Below are 22459 nucleotides of genomic sequence, written 5' to 3'. Positions count from 1 at the left end.
GATTGCATGTTTATTAATCTTGTTTGGATAGAATATAATAGTGTAAAACAATTGATTTGTTACAAACATACTAATTTCATCAAGAAGTTAAACATGTTAGCAAGCATTTTATTAGATTTTGACTGCGCGCTGCTGGCTGGCTGCAACCTGATCTCATAGCATTTAGTATTATTCTGTACGTAAATCCGAGACACTCCATTTAGTATGATATGTTACGCAATTATCACAACACAGGTTGTAATATGGCTTTTTTTCTGGCTTGGCTTCTCCGGTGCTTTTATGCACACATCGCTACTGGTAGGGAAGTGCTAATCATAGAAAAACATATTTTGTTGATGTTTGGCAACATGTTTGTCCTGCTTTCATTAGTCCTCATCACCACAAGTAACATGACAGGTCTATAAAAAGCCAAACAGGTCTCTTTTGCAGTCAAAATGTGGAGTGGCGAGAGCTGGGAGGGTTCCGCCATAGTTACCAGAACAACAGGGTTCTTCACTTCTGCTTTCGGCTCGTAGGAAATGAAGCACATGACCTGGCCCTGCTGATGTAAGACGGAGCAAAGTTCAGATCAGACCACTCTTGCTCTCTCTCTGCAGATTACTGAAGGGACTGCTGTAGTGGAGGAGACACAGATTAGTGAGAGGTTTGAGGACTCACACATACACACACTGTACTGAAGGGCTAGAGTAGTCATGTCCCTAATGGTCAAAGCCTGCATGCCCTGACATGGGAACAGAGAGAGGGAAAGGGAAAGAGAGAGAGAACCCTTGTTTGGATTTAACAACTCCGATCCCCCTGGCTGTCAGTGGACTCATAGATGACTCTCACACAGGTAGGTACAGTTACAGTATATACTATGGGCCTGCTCTGAGACTAGACTTGTCAGGCTGTCTTTGTGCCAGGATGAGATTTTATTACAGTGAGGTTGTATTATAGCAAAGTTATTTTTTTTGTGTGTGTTTGGGAGAACAGGTTTATGTTCTCGTGAACAGACATATTGCTCCTCCACTCAATACTGCTTTGCTGTACTGGAACGAACCAGTTCTGTCATGGTATGAGGAAGAGCTTAGCAAAGGGAAAGAGAGAGAGAGAGGGCTAGAGAGAAAGAACAGCGCTTGGTCCCCTTACATGGTTTTCACAGATCAACTTCATGTGAAGCTCATTCTCATTACTCAGTTATGTTTAAATCTGTTTCTGTGTGTACCAATATAGCAGGGATAATGGGCAGCACAAAAGGCCCTGTGTGAATGTGTGTGTGTTCGCTTGATCACCGTAGTTCCTAAACACATCACCCCCCCCCCCCCCCCCCTCCCCCACACACACACACAAACACACGGGACAACCAGCATGAGCAAACAGAAGCAGATTTCCTTCCCTGCAGCAAGCCCAGTGTTACATCACAAGACAACAATTACATCTTAATGTGACTGTGAACAGCTGATAGGGAGAGCGTGTGCGTGTGTTCCCTCACCGCTGCGTGGGAGACTAGTACGAGATGTAGAAGGATTAGTCAGTGATGTCATAAATCTCAACATTCTTCAGAAATTAAAGTGCCGGTGATCCAAAAGGTGAGCTAATCTCTTAATGAATTGAACCAAATGATTTGAACAGTTAGCTGGCTCCCAGATGTACGTTTGTGTTGCATTTCATTCTAACCCCTTACCGTTCATATCTCTTTATAGTGCACTTTCAAATCACACCCTCAAGGAGTTCATTAGGCACACTTAGTTCCTCTGGTGTGTTCCAGTTCGTCTTTATTGTGAGTCACATGGTGATTATCTCAGAAAAAGACAATTGAGAAAACTCAGAGGTCTGCGTTTATTGTAGGAACCAGGGTTGTGAAATTCCAGAAACATATCTCCCTCCATGATTCCCTTCATGCTTATTTGCTCCTGATTCTGGGAATCCTCCAACCTGTTTTTCTGACAAACATGGGAAAGTTTCTATAATTTTGCAACACTAGTTGGGACCTATAGGTGTTGTCATGCTCACCCTTCTCACTCTCACGCTGTTGACTGCTTAGAGGTTGATAAAAATTGTGGACAGACGGGGTCTATCAGTAGTCTAGCTTTCTCTCTTTATTTCCCTAGGCGAGCTGTTTATAGAGGGACTGAAGACAATAGGAGAAGTGTAGTCTGATTTTAAGTGTGCTTCTATGTCACTGCCATTCTGCAAACCGATAGGGTCCAACACTGATTATAATCAAATGTATTTATATAGCCCTTCGTACATCAGCTGATATCAGCCTAAAACCCCAAACCCAAGCCTAAAACCCCAAACAGCAAGCAATGCAGGGGTAGAAGCACGGTGGCTAGGAAAAACTCCCTAGAAAGGCCAAAACCTAGGAAGAAACCTAGAGAGGAACCAGGCTATGTGGGGTGGCCAGTCCTCTTCTGGCTGTGCCAGGTGGAGATTATAACAGAACATGGCCAAGATGTTCAAAGGTTCATAAATGACCAGCATGGTCAAATAATAATTTTCACAGGCTGAACAGTTGAAACTGGAGCAGCAGCATGGCCAGGTGGACTGGGGAAAGCAAGGAGTCATCATGCCAGGTAGTCCTGAGGCATGGTCCTGGGCTCAGGTCCTCCGAGAAAGAAAGAGAGAATTAGAGAGAACATAATTAAATTCACACAGGACACCAGATAAGACAGGAGAAGTACTCCAGATATAACAAACGGACCCTAGCCCCCTGACACATAAACTACTGCAGCATAAATACTGGAGGCTGAGACAGGAGGGGTCAGGAGACACTGTGGCCCCATCTGATGATACCCCCAGACAGGGCCAAACAGGAAGGATATAACACCACCCACTTTGCCAAAGCACAACCCCCACACCACTAGAGGGATATCTTCAACCACCAACTTACCATCCTGAGACAAGGCTGAGTATATCCCACAAAGAACTCCGCCAGGGCACAACCCAAGGGGGGGCGCCAAACCAGACAGGAAGATCACGTCAGTGACTCAACCCACTCAAGTGACGCACCCCTCCTAGGGACGGCATGAAAGAGCACCAGTAAGCCAGTGACTCAGCCCCTGTAATAGGGTTAGAGGCAGAGAATCCCAGTGGAAAGAGGGTAACCGGACAGGCAGAGACGGCTAGGGCGGTTCATTGCTCCAGAGCCTTTCCGTTCACCTTCACACTCCTGGGCCAGACTACACTCAATCATATGACCCACTGAAGAGATGAGTCTTCAGTAAAGACTTAAAGGTTGAGACCGAGTTTGCAACTCTCACATGGGTAGGCAGACCATTCCATAAAAATGGAGCTCTATAGGATAAAGCCCTGCCTCCAGCTGTTTGCTTAGAAATTCTCGGGACAATTAGGAGGTCTGCGTCTTGTGATCGTAGCGTACGTGTAGGTATGTACGGCAGGACCAAATCAGAGAGATAGGTAGGTGCAAGCCCATGTAATGCTTTGTAGGTTAGCAGTAAAACCTTTAAATCAGCCCTTTCCTTGACAGGAAGCCAGTGTAGGGAGGCTAGCACTGGAGTAATATGATAACATTTTGGGGTTCTATTCAGGATTCTAGCAGCCGTATTTAGCACTAACTGAAGTTTATTTATTGATTTATCCGGGTAGCCGGAAAGTAGAGCATTGCAGTAGTCTAACCTAGAAGTAACAAAATCATGGATACATTACCAACCGGGAATTCTGGAAAAACTGGGGATTTAGGGAATATTCTGGAATTTTGCAAACTTAGGTTGACTATCCCAAACACTCTGAACCACCCCCCACCCTCCGTCTCTCTCTTTCTCTATTTCACTCTCTGTCTCTCCTCTCTGTTTGTCTGTCAGGAGCAGATGGCTGACGTGGAGAGGATCAACAAGGAGACAGGGGAGCTGAGCGCTTCAGGGGAGCTAGCTGCCCCCCTGGATCTGAAGGAGGGAGGGGGGGGAGAGAGAGGTGGAGGACCCCAGCCCCATCCCCTACTGGTCCTCCGAGAGATGCTCCAACAGATGGAGACACACACACACAAGGATAGTATGAACACCTCTGGCCAGAAACACACACACCTCTCCCCTGACCACACACATACCAAAATGGAAACCATGGGCCAGAGCGAGATAGACACACCCCTCCCCCTCGACCAAAAAGAGGAACACTTGCGCCGAGTCCTGCCTCTCTACATACAGGTACAGTACTGTGGTGTCTCTGGTCCCATATGTGTTTGTGCGATCTTGCCAACTTCTGTGGTTATTGTCATGCCAAACAGCCACAGGAGTTGGCTATATGTCACAAACAGATGTGGGAGCAGGCTAGGTATCCCCTTGCTATCTTTCTCTCTAACTATAGGAAATGGCCATTATCAGATCATGTTGGTTGACTCTAATGATAAAGTCACTTCTTTACTATAACCCAATCAGAGACCCTTTGACTATGCTTATAGACAAACTGATAGGATTTATCCTACGATTTCCTCCCATAATAGCAAGTTAATGACAATGACAATCATCATAGAAAGTACTGTCCTTTGGCTGAATTCCTGCACTGATCTGTGCGCGCGAGCGAGTGTGTGCGCGCGAGCGAGTGTGTGCGCACGTGTGTGCGCGCGTGCCCATTGATCTGGTCAGAACCATGGTGATAACCATAGCCACAGTAAGCAGTCTCTGAGTCTTTCCCTTGAACTAAAGGAGGGAGTTTTCATGTGTGACTGGTGTGTGTATGCAAACACAGGCTCCATGATCTGCGCAATGGGATTTCACCAGTATATAGGGGCCCATTCAAACGCATCACCCATATCTTCTTACAGGTTTCAATGCAGACACTATACATCTGGTGTTGTGTATTTGTGTAGTTGGTATTGTATGTCTGGTATTGGTGTAGTTGTTATTTGGTGTGTCTGATTCTGCAGTGTATAAAAAGAGAAACGAAACCTGCATCTGTGCTTCTGCTAAATACTAATTAATTGCATCCACTATTCCAGTATGCCTTGGCTCAGGTTTTTATCTGTATCAATACATTTACTGCCGTAAGACTATTCCCTGGAAAGTAAACTAGCAACACTCAATGCTAGCCAAACCTAACTACAGTAACCATCTCTCCCTCCCTCTCTCTCTCTCCCTTCCCTCTCTCCCTCTCTTTCTACTGTAGGTATGTGAAAGTGGTGGTGGAACAGAGGAGCTGGATCTGAGGAGTCTAGCTGCTCTGACTGCAGACACTGTGGTTTCCAACATCCATGCCATACTGGCAGAAAAACCTGCAGGTATTTTATGGTCATCATGCCTTTATTATGGTTATGGCATGACTTCCCTCTGTGTTCTGCTCAGTCATATTTCTCTGATAAACTTTACTGGGTTACTGCAGGTTATTAGAAGGAAGTGTGTGCGAGCGTGACTGTTTGTGTGTGAGCATGCTTGCATGTTAGTACTACCTGACTTCTTTAGAGAAGTGGATACTTCTGTTTTTAATTCCAAACTATGTTTTCATGTTTCTCTGTTGTGTGTTTCTCTGCTGTACCAGAACCTCTATACAGATAACATAGTGTCTTGAAGTTATTGGTTTAATAGTTTAGGGTTTACATACCAGCACAGTACAGTAAATGTACTAGAGCAACTCTTTAGAAAGTCAACAATACAGTGTGGTTTAAAAACTCAGTCAAAATGAATAACAAAACCGAAATATACCTCATGCAGACCTTGGTGTTTGAGACTAGAAAGTGAAAGTAGTTTCAGTGGATGGTAAAAATACTATTATTATTTTTAACCTCTGCGTTAGAACAGGCTCTCTGAGAACTCTGATGGGTTTCTTTTCCTATCCACTAGGCACTTCAAGTAGATCTGAAAGGAATGGCTACATACAGTGTAAGAAATATGGTAGTAGCTTCTCCACCTTGCCCTTTGATAAGCTTCAGTGTCTAAGGTCAGGTGTTAAGGGGTTGTTCCTGGACAGATTTGTATGTGTTTCTACGCCTTGGGTGTATCTGTGATTCTAACCCTTGTTGTGTCTCCTCTCCTAGAGGAGGCTCGCTACGAGGTGCAGCAGTTCTTCCAGAGAAGAGACGAGACGGACAACACAGACGATATAGACAACAGTGAGATAGACAGCAGGGAGACAGACAGGACAGAGGAGACAGACAGGGGAGAGTCACACAGCCAGACAACACAGACAGACAATGCAGGATGGCTTCTGTTGAAGACTCTGTCTTTCCTGACTGCTACAAACTCTACTGTGAGTGAAGTTAAACATGTTTGAATCTAAAGCATGGCTACCCTGATCCTTTAACAGACTGACTGTGGTTTACCACATTATAGTTTAACCTGTGTACTGTAGCCTGAAGTCCCAGGTAACTGGAAGTGAAACATCTGGAAACTCCCAGTGTTGTTTAGTTAAATGATGATTCAGTGTGTGTTAATAAATCAGAGTTGTTCCAGTGCATATGTCTTGGCAAGCCCCTCACAGACAGACATCTCCTTGGTGGCATACAGTGCCTTGCGAAAGAATTCGGCCCCCTTGAACTTTGCGACCTTTTGCCACATTTCAGGCTTCAAACATAAAGATTTAAAACTGTATTTTTTGTGAAGAATCAACAACAAGTGGGACACAATCATGAAGTGGAACGACATTTATTGGATATTTCAAACTTTTTTAACAAATCAAAAACTGAAAAATTGGGCGTGCAAAATTATTCAGCCCCCTTAAGTTAATACTTTGTAGCGCCACCTTTTGCTGCGATTACAGCTGTAAGTCGCTTGGGGTATGTCTCTATCAGTTTTGCACATCGAGAGACTGAAATTTGTTCCCATTCCTCCTTGCAAAACAGCTCGAGCTCAGTGAGGTTGGATGGAGAGCATTTGTGAACAGCAGTTTTCAGTTCTTTCCACAGATTCTCGATTGGATTCAGGTCTGGACTTTGCTAAGAGTTCCTTCTTTTTTATTTTATGTGTGTTTTTTCTCTCTTTAGGAATTGCTCTATTCAATAAAGCCAGGTTATATTGTGTTCTCTTTCTCTGGGAGGTGATTTGGTCAGTAAAGTCAAATTGTTGTGTGTTCTTCATTATTTTTAGGAATTGATGTCTGTAGTAAAGCCAGGTCTGCCGGCGGCCCTGGTGAAGTGTCTCTACCTGCTAGTGTGTCTACCGTCCCGGAAGGAGAGAGCAGCAGTCGAGGAGACCTTTCAAGAACTGCTCATACAGGTGAGTTCTCTAGTCTATTTCAGCGGTATCCTCAAGGTTGGAGAGGCTGGCCAGTAAGATCATGGTTGTCTGTTCGAATCCCAGTGCTGATAGAGAATATCAGTCCATAGTGAACAGTGCTGGCAATAGAATCTCAGGTGGTCCATTGTAGCTCAGTTATGGCACTTTGGCGCTTACAATAGTGGGTTTGGTTCCCGGGTCCAAACATATGTAAAAAAAAAGGTATGCATACATTACTAAGTTGCTTTGTATAAAAGCGTCTGCTAAATTATGTATATTATTATTAATATACAGTGTGCTACCTACTGTCATGTGACCTTGATCAAGGCACTTAACCCCTAACCTCCTCTCCTCCTTAGGTCCTGTTACAGCTGTGCTGTCACACTTCCAGTGTGGAGGAGATGGTGGAGACTGAGGAGTTGCAGTGTCTGATCATCTCGCTCACATCACTACACGACCAGACTAGTGCCCCCTGGAGGCACCAGGCATCACGTGTTCTCAGAGCTGTCTCTGCTGCTAAGACACCCAATACCGTCCCCTTCCTACAGGGTGAGCTGAAGTGCAAAAATTCTAATTTTAGTAGTCAGTTACACTAATATATTCAGTATTAGTGGCCCATGCAAGAATCAAACCCACAAGCTTGTTGTTGCAACCACTATGCTCAAAACAACAAACATGGTTCTCAGGTAGATATTGAACAGGAGTTGAGTTGAGAAGAAAGGGCTGACATTATCATCAGAGTCAACCAACATGATCTGATAATGGCCATTTCCTATTATCATTATTTTTTAAATGTTTTCCTAATCAATGCAATGCTGGTGTTTGATTGCAACATACAATTCCTCAATTGAGAGTGGTAGTGAGTCTATATCAGTTTAGCTTCAATTATCGGTTGGATATTTTTCCCATCAGTGATGTAAATCAAAATTGGTTCTGTGAAAGTTCCAACATTCCTTAGGTCATGGCAAATGTTCTCATAACAAAATAACTGACCAGTCGTGGTGATGATTATAGAATATTTGTATAAAACATTCACCTGATGTTGCAACAACGCTCCTAGAAAACATTTATTCTGTTCTTTAAAGGTTCCCAGAATGATTAATTAGGTTGTGGGAACAGTCTGCCGAGAACAATGTGTGGACATCACATTAGATATGTTCCCAAAACATAAAAATTGTCCAGTTGGGTGGATGATTCTACAATGTTTATTTTTGGGTGCAGAAAAACATTCACATAATGTTTCATTAGGTTGTTGAAATATCATGTGGACATGACAAGAGATATGGTCCCAAAACACAAACATTATTACAATATTTCTATCAGGTTGCAAAAAAACATTTGCCTGATGTTGCAAGAACATTCCCAAAACACATTTTTTCTGTCCTTTAAAAGTTAATAAAATATTTAATTAGTTTGTGGGAATATTGTGAAGATATGACAAGAGATAGGTTCCCAAAACACTAAAACTGTTTAGTTGTGCTGACATTCAGATAATGTTTGTATCAGGGTGCAAAAAAAAATCCTTTGATGTTGCAAGAATGTTGACAGAACAGCCTTTCTGAGTTCTTTAAAGGTTCCCAGAATATTTAATGAGGTTGTGGGAACAGTGTGGGTACAATACAATAAATAGGTTTCCAAAACAGAAAATATGCTCAGTTGTGATGACATTCATACAATGTTTAATGCTGTAAGAATTAAATACATTTTTATGCTGTTCATAGCATATTTGTTTTAGATTCAACATAATGTTCAATTTATGTTCGCGCAATATACATTTTACCTGGTCTTGGAGGTCCTCATAACATTTCAAGAACATTTAGAAAATTGTATATTTAAGTTTTACCTAATACAGATGTAGGATCTTAATATTATCACTCGTTTGTTGCTGAGAATTTTCCAGCACTACAGGAAATGCAAACTTGTAGTGTATTTGAGTTTTAAAAAGGCTTCTTAAGTTTGTAATTTCCACTTTGAAATGTCTGACTTTATTTGCCCTAATGAACCATTTATCAACCCCTACAAAAATGTCCATTAATTATAATGAACATAAAAATTGACATTTCCTGTAGCCACAGGATGATTTTCCTGCTGTAGCCAACTGGCTCAATTAAGATCCAACATCTGTATAACCACAACATTCTCAGCATGCGAATTTGTAGCTCCATAAAGCATAAGAAACAATGATGTTTCTCTCCATATTTAATAGTATTTAACATTTGAGGAATGTATTGTCGATGATGATCTGATGTCAGATCTTAATTTGACCTTTTTTGTCGCAGAAGGAAAGTAATGCAGCAGCAGGAGGATTTGAATGAATATTGAATATTTAGAATTGCCCGGGGGGGGGGGGGCAGCTGGGGAATGGTGTATGGTGTTTATAGGCTTTACAATAACTTAGACTACAGGTCCACTGGGCGTTAGTTCAAGTAGTCTACTTAGGCTACGTGCAGGTTACAGCGCATCTCATGTGGATTATGAAAAATGTGCATATTTGTAGGGGGTACATGTATCTTTCATTAGGGGATTTTTTTTTATTTGTATAAATTGTTTTATTATATGTTCAATGCAACCAATAGGCTGAATAAGGTGTTGGTTTCTTCAGTGCCTGTGTGGTCCACTGGTTACAGCTGGTGACCCTGACACTCATATGCCAGAGTCGGCATGGGTTCGAATCTAACTCACTGCCATTAGAATTTTTTTGTGGAACTAGTACTAGTTACGCTCTGTGGGTTGTACTGAGTGCTCTTACTCAAGTAATTTCTAAAGGAAATTAATTAATTTTTACTCCATGACATTTTACCAAATAACTTCAGTTACATAGATTTATATTATTATATTGTCGCTGTCGAATGAAAACCTCACAACTCCACTTTTGATGATTTAAATTTTTTGCGTGAATGTATACTATTGATTCTCCTTTTCAAGTTTCATGACCCCTTGACCAATGAAATGTATTCAAAATAGCTTGTCATCAAAACTCTTAAATCATTTGGCTCTGTCGTGGAAATTAAAAATTTCCATCACAGCTCTCAAAGTTGTTCGTCAAACCCTGTATCTCCACCAAGGCTCTTGAAGGGAAGTGCAGGTCTTCACTCCTGAGGATATTTTTGTTCATTGGTTCTTAGCCAGAGGTAAGTTGGATCAGAGGTAAGTTGGACTTTATTCATGTTTGGTATTATAATTCTGCTGTTTATATTGTGTTTTGAGGGCAAGTGAAAATAAATGATCTGCTTGTTGGCTAACTAGCCACCTTGTCATTGGCATAAAGTGTGAACAGATTAATCAGATGTTTGTGGCAATAGGTAACTAGCTATCACATTAGGTTGCCACTAGATATAAGCTGGCTAAACTAGCTAGCTGCAGTGTCATCCAGGTAGCTAGCTAATGTTAGCTTGATCAACTGCTCAGTCCAGCGCAGCATCCTCCCACTGCCCATTGCACTCTCTCACTCTGTGTGTGTCTAAATGTCATTCTGTTTTTATGACAAGGCCTATAAGCACATCTGTCATACAGTCAGTGTATCATCTCAGTACGTTTTTTGAGCCTTAAACTAGAAATACATTTTTTTGTGTGTGTCTTTTTATTTAGAGCTTGTAGCGACACAACCGAGGGGTGGGAGAATGGGCCAGCCAAGAAAATAAAATACCCTTCAAAGTGGAAAGGAGAGGTTTGGAAGAGGAGGAGGATGGAGGGTAAATTCTAGTGTACATTAAAAATATAATTGAGTTGACAATGGCAATTGATAACGGCACTATTTGATTATTTATTACTCACATGATTCTTACCTGAATGATGTTTAATTCCATGCTGAAATGTGTCTGATTTACATACTAGTAACATGACTGATAGTGAATATTCGATATAGATTTTTGTTTGACTGTTGTAACGCTTACCGGATCCTCCTTGAAAAATCACACTTGTTGTAAATCTTTTTAGTAAACGTTCACCATCACATGTACTTTAAATTATATTGTGAAATGATTTTAAAATGAATAATATTGAAATTGTAAAATTATTACAATGTCTCGAGTAACATTTACCTGTTTATTAAATTGAGCACAATGACAGATATTAAGTTAACTTTGATTGAATTGTAATTGAAACTGTACAGTCTACGGACTTTGTTTAATGTTAGTCTTCATTGGCAACTATCTGTGCTGGAGGACACTAAAAGATGGTGCTGGCAGGCTTAAATAATAAATTAATGTCAAATCAATTGCACTAAGTTGTTGTTTTTGTTTGCTATCACAGTTTACCAGAAGTTGTAAACAATTACCAAACTAAATGTGTAACTAGTACTTAAGTAGTTTTCTGACCGTATACTTTTTTACTCTTTCTTGAGTAGTTTCTTAAGCGGACTACTTTTACTTGAGTTCATTTCAATCTAAGTAATAGTACTTTTATTTTAGTACAGATTTTCAGTACTCAACCCACCTCTGCAAATTATATATATAAAATGTGTGCATGCATCCACACTGGAAGAAAGCTTATTGTTCCACAGTAGGCCTACATCTGTCAATCATCTGATAGCCCAAATCAGCTCATCAACTCATCAAGCCAGGGAAACACAAACGATTGCCTACTATCAGTTTTCACACCTTTCATTATGTGACAATGGATAGGTTAATGGGTATTCTACAAAATGTAGACTATTGGAATATGATGAATTAACAAAGGGCCAATTGCAACCATTGATGGCACTAGATTATCACCGGCTCAATTTCAACCATTATAGGTCACCTCATTACCGCTCCCTAAAAGCTGATGTCAGTGATACCTGTGGTGGTTAATTTCTTTACTATCAAATGAGGAGAGACAAACTTATCACACAAGTCAGAGTTATACTTAAACTAAATCTTTAATAGTGAGAGCTTTGCAATAGCGGCGGCTGGTCGACGAATCACCGTCTCTGATGATTCGTTGAGAGCGGTGAGACAAAAGTACAAAGGTCTTTTATAGCCACGATACACCCCTTTCAACCAAGATGACGAACAACAGATATATAGAATTGGTCACAAGGTTAAGATCTGTATGAAAGATACCTATAATACATAGCGGACAGTATCTGCTGTGTCAACAGTTTTCATTGTATAGACCAGTGTCTGGCCTTCCGACTCCAAACTGAAACCATCTCTCCCTGGTACGGTATAGAACAGAAACATTAACCCATGCTCTGGAATGTTCTTTAGGTTTTATCACCCAAAAGACATCGTAAATCTCCTGTCAGTGTTATCTCCCAGAGGCCCATCCTCAGTAGAACACACACACAATAGTTAAGAATACCCTATTCTGTTGACTAAAACAACCATTTTATGCAATAGAAGTATTTTAACATAATCTTGCAATTATTCCACCATACGCCTTAGTCAAAGATATGTATATAATGACAAGATGCTCATGTCTCTAACAATGGGAGTTGTTTTCCCAAAGGCAGGAAGGCAGGCGAGAAGTTTAGGTCTGCATATTAAGCCCATAGAAACGCATTGGGCTTATTCGCCTCTTCTTCTCTTCCTTAGTCCTGCTTGCAACCAAAGTCTTTCAAGATATGTTTGTACTCTGGTTGGTGTTGTCATTGGAACAACTAAGTAATTTTTTTAACAGACTAAGGGCCATTTATCTATTTGACAAGCATTTCGTACAAAATAAATAAATAATTTATGCGTTTACCACGGCTAATATACTATAGCAATTTACCAGACAACTTATATAAATTAAAACTGTTGGTGTAGCCTGTTGTTATTATTTTATTTGTTTCCTATTTATGTATATCCAAAAGTGTTTGATATGGTAATTTCTTATCAATATCAGGGGTAAAATATCCCTGGACTGTCCATATTTGAAATGTGTAACTAAATCAAGTAAATCGGTAACACGACAACGCCATCACAGTAAGGCTATATTTACACACTGAAGGCAGCGGCCCTAACCACTAAACCACACCAGGCCACGACTAAACTAAATTTGGACAGTTCATTCGTAACCTTAGGATACACTTCACACTTGTATGTCGTAGCTTAGTGGAAACCAATATCTATCTTGTGATATTAATATATATATAACGATGGTGGTTGATGTGTATGGCTGCATTTAAGATACATTTTTGCACATTTGAAGGTTGCAGTAATAGGACCTAAGCCTAGTGTTGGAGCGAACGAGAATATTATTTTGATAGCAGGCTTGATCCCAATGACTCAACTGCCCCTGTATGGAGAGAAAGATAACTGCTCATTTTCAAGGAATCACAAGGCTCAATAGAATTTCCTGATGATGCAACAAGAAAATTCTCTGCAACAAGAATGATCAAGTTAAGATCCGACATCTGTATATTGACAAACTGCACATTATTTAATTCATAGGACATTTGAACAGCATTTAATCATATAAACAAAACCATATTTTTTACACATCATATGTTGACACATGAGGTTTGAACCCTAAATGTTTTTTTTCTCAGTATATAGCCATGGCAGTATGGTCAATCAGGAATTCCATGCTTCATTTTTAACCTTATTAGACATAACTAACCCAGGAAAATACCAGTAACTGTGTTATTCACCATCACTTCACCATCCTCTTTATACAGTGCTTTCAGAAAGTATTCACACCCCTCACTTTTTCCACATTTTGTTGTGTTTCAGCCTGAATTTAAAATGTATTAAATTGAGATTTTGTGTCACTGGCCTACACACAATACCCCATAACGTCAAAGTGGAATTTTGTTTGGAGAAAATGTATGAAATGAATAAAAACATAGTGCTGAAATGTCTTCAGTCAATAAGTATTCAACCCCTTTGTTATGGCAAGCCTAAATAAGTTCAGATGTGCTTAACAAATCACACAATTTGCATGAACTCATTCCGTGTTCAATAGTAGTGGTTAACATAATTTATGAATGACACCCCGTCTCTGTACCCTACATATACAATTATATGTCAGTTCCCACGATCGAGTAGTGAATTTCAAGCACAGATTCAACCACAAAGACCAAGGAGGTTTTTCAATACCTCGCAAAGAAGGGTACCGATTGGTAGATTTGTAAAAATATAAAAAGCAGGTGCCGAATATCCATTTGGGCATGGTGAAATTATTAACAACACTTTGGATGGTGTATTAATACACCCAATCACTACAAAGATACAGGCGTCCTTCCTAACTCAGTTGCCGGAGAGGAAGGAAACTGCTTAGGTATTTCACAATACTAACCTAAATGACAGAGTGAATAAAAATATTCCAAAACATATATCCTGTTTGCAACAAGGCACTTAATTAATACTGCAAAAAATGTGGCAAAGAAATGCATTTTTTGTCCTAAATACAAAGTGTTTGGGGCAAATCCAACACAACACATAATTTTCAAGCATGATGGTGGCAGCATCAAGGGTATGCTTGTCATTGGCAAGGGCTAAGGAGTTTTTGGGGATAAAAATAAATGGAGTACAGCTATTTGCACCGGCAAAACCTGGTTCAGTCTGCTTTCCAACAGACACTGGGAGATGAATTCACCTTTCAGAAGGACAATAACCTAAAACACAAGGCCTAATCTCCCCGGAGTTGCTTACCAAGATGACATTGAATGTTCCTGAGTGGCCTAGTTGTAATTTCGACCTAAATCAGCTTGAAAATCTATGTCAAGACTTGGAAATGGCTGTCTAGCAATGATCAACAGTCAAATTGACAGAGTTTGGAGAATTTTAAAAACAATAATGGGAAAATGTTGTATAATCCAGATGTGCAAAACTCTTAAGAGATTTACCTTAAAAGAGACACGGCTGTAATTGCTGCTAAAGGTGTGCCTACAAAGTATTCACTTTGTCTATATAATTCCTACTTTGAGATGATTGATATGGTCCCCACTGGCTTATTTTTCATGATCTGAAAAGCAAAAGTGAAACCCGAAATCAGCACTCATAGTCTTGGATACCTTGTAAATATGGGCCCAGAAGTATACAGCATATAAAGAGGATGGGTGAAGTGATTGATGGTGAATAATCTAGTTACCAGTATTGCGATGGGTTTGTTATGTCTAAGAAGACTAAAAAGGAAGCATATAATTGCTGATTGACCATACTGCCATTGCTATATACTGATTAAAAAAAATGTGGTCCCTTGTGGAGCAGAGGATAAAAGACCTGGTTAAACATTGGTTAAAGATTGCGGGAATAAATTATGTTCAAATGTCCTATGAATTAAATAATGTGCAGCTTGTCAGCATAAGTGTAACATATATGGTTGTGTTTATATGATTAAATTCTGTTCAAATGTCCTATGAATTAAATCATGTGCAGGTTATCAACATATGAAGTGTAAAAAATATGGTTGTGTTTGTATGATAAAATTCTATTCAAATGTCCTATAAATTAAATTAAAATGCCATGTGTCTCTATCACCTACAATACTGTCCTCAAATGCAAATTGAAAAAAAATCTGGAGAGAAAATGAATGGGGATGTATTCCAATCAGCTTTCGCTTGCGGCGAATGTGTGGTAGTATTAGGTCAAACGTAAATATATCATTTTATAAATGTTCTTGAAATGTTTTGAGTAACAAACCTCCAAGACAAGGTAAAATGTATATTGATTGAACATCAATGGAATAATATATTAAACCTAAAACAAATATGATAAGAACATCATAAAAACGGACTAATTTCATTCTTACAACATTAAGGGAATGTCCTGTGCAACCTGGGGCGGCAGGTATCCTAGTGGTTAGCGAATTTGACCAGTAACCAAAGGGTTGCTGGATCATTTCCCCTGGCTGACAAGGTAAAAATCTGTGGTTCTACCCCTGAACCCACTGTTCCCCGGCAGGCCGTCATTGTAAATAATAATTTGTTCTTATCATTGTACGTAATAAATTGTTCTTATCTGACTTGCCTAGAAAAATGTTATCACAACTGAGCATATTTTGTGTTTTGGGAACCTATCTCTTGTAATGTACCTACACTGTTCATACAACCTAACTACATGTTCTGGGAACCTTTAAAGGCTTTTCTGTCAACATTTTTGCAACATCAAAGGACTGTTTTGTGCACCCTGATACAAATATTATCAGTACAACTGGACAGTTTTTGTGTTTTGAAAATATACCTCTTGTCACGTCCCCGCAATGTTACCACAACCTAATGAAACATAATGGTAAGACTATGGATCATTTTGCTATTTGATTTGGAATTTTAAGACCCATTTAGGTATCTATTTTTTATTGTTGTTATTATTTGAGAAAATATTGAATTTTGAACCATCTAAATATTGAACCATCTAAAAACAATTCCATATGTTAGCTTAGACGACTTAGACTTTTAGAGGTTAATTGGGTTATAGAAACGTTCTTCCAACATCAGTTTTATACAAACATTCTATAAATCATCACCACAAATGAACAGTTTTTGTGTTATGAGAACATTTGCTGCGACCTAACAAATGTTCTAGGAACTTTCACAGAACCAATTTTGGTTTTCTGATAAAACATTACTGGTACATTGTGTTATTACGTAAACGGGAAACCTAATGAGAACTTTTGAGGAATTTTCTGTGGTGGTTGTTGGACAAACGATACTAGAACTTAATGGGAATCTTAGCTAATGTTATAGGAATGTTCCCAGTTTGCTGGGATGCAGTAATCACCAGAACTTTAAGACCACTCACCTTATTGATGGGATGATTTTCCTCTCTCAGGAACGTGGGTAAAGATAAGCAGCAGTCACCAGAGCCCCAGGTCTCATGATAAACACAGAAGTAGACATTCACATGATATCCACTCAGACCTCATTATCTACTTAGCTGTTCCCATACACAGCCCAGAGCACAGAACATGACCGTTGTCTGGTTTGTTTTGGTGATCGTTATCAGTTTGTTTTGGTCATGGAGGACATATGTAAGGGATAATCAACGAGGGGCTATGCATTCTATGGAAAATCAGGAATGTGCGAAATGTGTTCCGCAACGCGCTAGTGGAGTGAAACGGAATTTACCTTCCACAGAGCTGCTTATTTTCCCATAGAATGCATAGCCCCTAGAGCCCATAGTTGATTATCCTTTTTATACCATGGCTATAATGTAACACATTTCCCACAAGAAATGTGTTCAACATCCACTGAAGTAGCTAGCAAGTTTACTAGATACAGTAGCTACAATAGTTGCCTTGGTAACCAAACAAACAGACTTGCTAGTTTAGCTAACCTTACCATCAGTCCTAGCTTGCTATTATGAAAATCGAATTCAACAATGTCAACAATGTTTACAATTCAACTTTTGCTTTCAAAAATAGCTCAAACATTGAACATGTAAGATTGAAATAGCCATTGAATTCTACCGTGCTGATATACCGGCCGTTAGAGGAAAATAATGCACGCTCTAGAATGCCCTTCAAGCAATAATAGTGCCACTCTATTTTTATTTTTTATTTAACCTTTATTTAATTAAAACTTCTTGAGTGTAGGGGGCAGGATTTTCGTTTTTGGCTAAAAAACATACCCATTTGAAACTGCCTATTTCTCAGACCCAGAAACTAGAATGTGCATATAATTGTCAGATTAGGATAGAAAACACTCAAAATATTGTCTGTGAGTACAACAGAACTGATATTGCAGGCGAAACCCTGAGGAAAATCAAACCAGGAAGTGTCTTTTATTTTGAAAGCTCCATGTTCCATAGCCTGCCTTCGCTCCATTTAAAGGGATATCAAACAGATTCCTTTCCCCATGGCTTTCTCAAGGTGCCAACAGTCGTTTGACATAGTTTCAGGCTTTATTTTGAAAAATGAGCGAGAAAGATAACATTGTGTCAGTGTTTTGCTTGCGCAACAGAGTGGGGCAGCCATTGTCTCTCCCTCTTCTATTGAAAAAGCGAGAGTCCCGGTTGAAATATTATCGATTATATATTTTAAATACAACCTGAGGATTGATTATAAAAAACGTTTGACATGTTTCTGTGGACATCACGGATACTATTTGGAATTTTCTTCTGCGATGTCATGACTGCTCGAGCATGTGGATTTCTGAACATAATGCGCCAAACAAATGGAGGTTTTTTGAATATAAAAATAATCTTTATGGAACAAAAGGAACATTTATTTTGTAACTGGGAGTCTCGTGAGTGCAAACATCCGAAGATCATCAAAAGTAAGTGATTTAATCTATTGCTTTTCTGACTTTCGTGACCAATCTACTTGGCTGCTAGGTGTTTGTAATATTTTGTCTACTGAGAGAGATGTTCTTACATAAACGCTTGTTATGCTTTTGCCGAAAAGCTGTATTGAAATCTGACACACCAGGTGGATTAACAACAAGCTAAGCTGTGTTTTGCTATATTGCACTTGTGATTTCATGAAAATTAAATATGTTTAGTAATTTAATTTGAATTTGGCGCCCTGCAATTCAGTGAGTGTTGATGAAAATGATCCCGCTAACGGGATGGGTGCGTCAAGAACTAGGCAAGCCAGTTAAGATCAAAGTCTTATTTACAATGATGGCCTACCCCGGCCAAACCTTAACCCGGACGACCGTGGGCCAATTGTGCACAGCCTTATGGGACTCCCAATCACAGCAGGTTGTGATACAGCCTGGAATATAATCAATATAATAATAATACTGTGCTAGTGTTTTATTTAATGCTATGGTTTTGGTGATGATGAGCAGTTTGCTTTGGTGATAATTATCAGTTTGTTTTGGTGATGATGGGTGATTTGTTTTGGTGATGGTGAAGGCATTCAGGCAATGTGTCTGGTGTGTATTTTTATGGTTAAATACTTGATTTACTCAATGTATGATTCATAGACCCTGTAACCCCTGCTCTCTCTCTCTCTCTCTCCCTTTCTCTCTCTCTCTCTCTCTCTCTCTCTCTCTCTCTCTCTCTCTCTCTCTCTCTCTCTCTATATATATATATATATATATATATATATATATATATATATATATTCTATTTCTCCACTCTCTCCTCAGCTAAGAACTGTGTGCGTATCTGTATTCAGAACCTGCAGCGTATCAGTGATCGTGCCCCAGCTCCAGTCTTAGCTGAGGTGGCTGTCACAGTGTTCAGCTTCATCAGAGACTCCTACCAGCTCAACCCTGCTCTGTTCACCGAGCTTGAAAATAACGATGGATACACTGTCTTACAGGCCATCATGACCCGGTGAGTTAGAGAGAAGGAGATGGGGGGAGGGAATTGAAGGAGAAAGAGAGGGTGAGGAAGGATGATGGTGAGGGAGAGAAAGGGAGTGTTTAAAGGTGGGAGGGAGGGGGACAGAGTAAAAACATCTGTCTTTATTTAAAGCGTCAGTAGGGGAACTTATTCAGATTTCTTGGAAATATGGCTTCCAGGAATAAAGGTGCGTGCAACAGACATAATGTAATTTGATTTATTTTTGGGTTAAAGCCAATTCTGCCCACAACACAATGCTATTTATGTCTCTGCAGTTTGTCTGCTTACAGATATATGGCTACAAATAATATTTTATCTTTCACTTTATATCTAGACCCTTTACTGTGTCTCTTCCACACTCTCTCCGTGCCATTAATTTCCAATTTTTCACAATGGCAGGTGTGAGGAGGGTGTGCCTGCGGAGGAGTTTGGTCCAGTAGAGGACCTGTTATCTCTGCTAGCGTCTTTGTGTCTGTTTGGGAGGTCAGAGCTGAAGGTGGCGCTCTGTGTCACCAACCCTCAGCCACCTGGCTTCAAGTTTGACCCCTCACTCACCACAGGTAAGAAAACACTTCCTTTTATTCTGCCCCCTCCTGCCCCCGTTTCCCCCACACTTTTCAAGAACAAATGTAGGTGGGTTACTGGGAAACCTTGTGTGCCTCCCACCTCCAAACACTTCTCTACCCCTTCCCACACTCTTCCCTTATACTCCCCAAACAGTCTCCTTCTCCCCTCCCTTGCTCCACCTCTCAGGTTAACAGGAGCCATGAGGTGATTATGTCCAAGATGATGAAGTGTCTGCAGTCCTAACTCTGTTAACAGACACACTGCATTCATAAAACACCACCGCACAGAGGCTACCCATCTATCACACACACACACACACACACACACACACACACACACACACACACACACACACACACACACACACACACACACACACACACACACACACACACACACACAGAGAGAGAGCCCATATATCACCTACAGGAGCACCTCTCTCACCAGCGTTGAGACAAGGGTATTTTAGGATGATCTTATTTGTCTGTGATATGATTTTCATTACAGGTGAAAATTAATCTTATTACAAACTACTTATATATTTATTTACCACAAACATATCCATGTCCCCGCTCCTAAATCTAAGACCATCTCGGAATATTCTGACAATGCTGTGCTTCCAAACTTTATCCGTCCTGATAATGATGTTTTCCCAATGTTTTTATGCAACTTAACACATTCGTTATCTATCAATCTATGTGAGCGTAACTCGATTCCCTTGGTTATTTTCTCCTGTTTAGGTTATTTGTGAGTTAATTGTTCAACCGTCATTCCTCTATGGAATTGAGCAAAATATGATAAATGGTTCCTAAACTAAAACATAACTTTGCTTAAATTGACCTTTGAGTATGCCATAAGATTATTTTCACATTGATATTACTTTGTCAGCTGCACAGGAATGTATTTCCGGTCCCCTTCTCAGTCAACATCAAACACAAAACAAACATATTTTTCCAGGTAGGGATAGTGGTCATAGGCACTATAACTAACCAGCCCAGCCAGTGTCTTTCTATGTGAAACAAATCCTCATTGACTGAACCTTTTTTTGGGGTGTCTGTCTCTCTTCTTCGACCTAGGGGAAACACTGCTCCTAGTTTATTACACTTTTACATATCTGTTTCTATCTGAGCCTAGTTAACCTTCTGCTTCAGGCTTTCTATCCTTGTGTCATTAGACGCAGTGCAGAGGGTCTGCACAAAAATATTTTCCTATGATGTGTTCTCAGTTTTGAGCAAATTACAGGAAGGAGATGATGAGAGGATTAAGGCACTTAGTACTTTTGAGATTCCCACAATAATGTATTTTTTTTCACTCATTTTTAACCCCTGTCCTTCCAGGCTCTGCGGTAAGGAACCTATCAGCGTTCCGTTTGCTCCAGGGTTCCTTCCAGCGGTCAGAGGACTGTGTTTTCTGCAGCCAGATCCTAAGCACCATCAGGACTGTGTGGTCATGGAACAGGGCCAACTTCTTCCTGTTAGAGTGGACTGTTCAATCACTGGCTCAGCTAGCTCAGTGTGTTTCGAAGAAACCACCTCCTGTACACAGACTGTTCTTCTCTATGTTAGAGATGGTGGGTTGAGTGACACATGCACCTGTGGGCAAGTAGGCACATACACACACATGCGTGCACAAGCACACACACTTGCATGCACACAAGGTAACTTCACTTGTTAAGTACATACACACAAAATCTGCATCAGAATCTATCAATGTCCTGTCATTCAAGGAAGCTATCCCCTTAACAAGCTTTACATTTATAGTTCTCCATCCATGACTCCATATGTCCGTTATGTTGAATTAATTCCGCAATTGATAATTTGGTAAATAACTTATCTGTTGATTCACCACTACTGACTGAACTATCCTGTTAATGTGTCTGTCCAGGTGGCATTCCATCTTAATTACATCCCCCACGAGGCTGTGCGTGCGGTGCAGGCGGTGCTGAAGCAGGGCTGGGCAGGGGCCGTGGCCGGAGGGGCACAGTTTGGAGTGGCTGCCCTCGGCTGCTTCCACAGGTTTAAATTTAAGAATAATCTTTATTGATCCCCAAAGGTTAAATTGGATTCGTCCCCAGTATAAGACACATTGATTATTTTATAAATGACTCTATGACTGGGATGATACAATATGCACTCTGTGGAAAGTTCATTAGGTACACTTCCCCACACCATTACGCCACCATCCTGTACTGTTGACACCAGGCAGGATGGGGCCATGGACTCATGCTGTTTACGCCAAATCCTGACCCAGCCATCAGCATGAAGCAATCGGACCTGGCAATGTTTTTCCATGCCTCAGTTGTCCAGTGTTGGTGATCGCGTGCCCACTGGAGCCTCTTAATCTGCTGTAATAGCCCATTCGTGACAAGGACCGACAAGTTGTGTGTTCCGAGATGCCGTTCTGCACACCACTGTTGTCCTGCGCTGTTAATTGCCTGTTTATGTCCCGCCTGAGAGCTTGCGTGAGTCTTGCCATTCTCCTTTGACCAATCTCATCAATTATCTTTTTTTCGCCCACAGGAATACAGCTGACTTTGAGCATCATACCACGCTCAAAGTCGCTTAGGTCACTCGTTTTGCTAATTTTAACGTTCAATCGAACAGTAACTGA

The 22459-nt window shown here is 40.4% G+C and overlaps 1 protein-coding gene across 1 annotated transcript in view; it reads left to right on the top strand.

The window, feature by feature from the left end:
- Nucleotides 1-586: 586 nt before the first annotated feature.
- Nucleotides 587-22459, top strand: part of LOC139381891 (WDFY family member 4) — a 158879-nt gene continuing 137006 nt past the window's right edge. Inside the window, exons 1-10 of the mRNA XM_071125743.1 lie at nucleotides 587-832; nucleotides 3804-4142; nucleotides 5101-5212; nucleotides 5966-6177; nucleotides 7014-7142; nucleotides 7502-7691; nucleotides 19084-19273; nucleotides 19682-19842; nucleotides 21187-21419; nucleotides 21734-21864. Of these exons, the coding sequence (XP_070981844.1) occupies nucleotides 818-832; nucleotides 3804-4142; nucleotides 5101-5212; nucleotides 5966-6177; nucleotides 7014-7142; nucleotides 7502-7691; nucleotides 19084-19273; nucleotides 19682-19842; nucleotides 21187-21419; nucleotides 21734-21864 (1712 nt within the window). The 5' untranslated portion in view covers nucleotides 587-817. The remainder of the gene's footprint in view (nucleotides 833-3803; nucleotides 4143-5100; nucleotides 5213-5965; nucleotides 6178-7013; nucleotides 7143-7501; nucleotides 7692-19083; nucleotides 19274-19681; nucleotides 19843-21186; nucleotides 21420-21733; nucleotides 21865-22459) is intronic.

Source organism: Oncorhynchus clarkii, chromosome 23 (assembly GCF_045791955.1).
Source record: "Oncorhynchus clarkii lewisi isolate Uvic-CL-2024 chromosome 23, UVic_Ocla_1.0, whole genome shotgun sequence".
NCBI lineage: Eukaryota > Metazoa > Chordata > Actinopteri > Salmoniformes > Salmonidae > Oncorhynchus > Oncorhynchus clarkii.
This window is presented reverse-complemented; position numbering and strand designations above follow the sequence as displayed.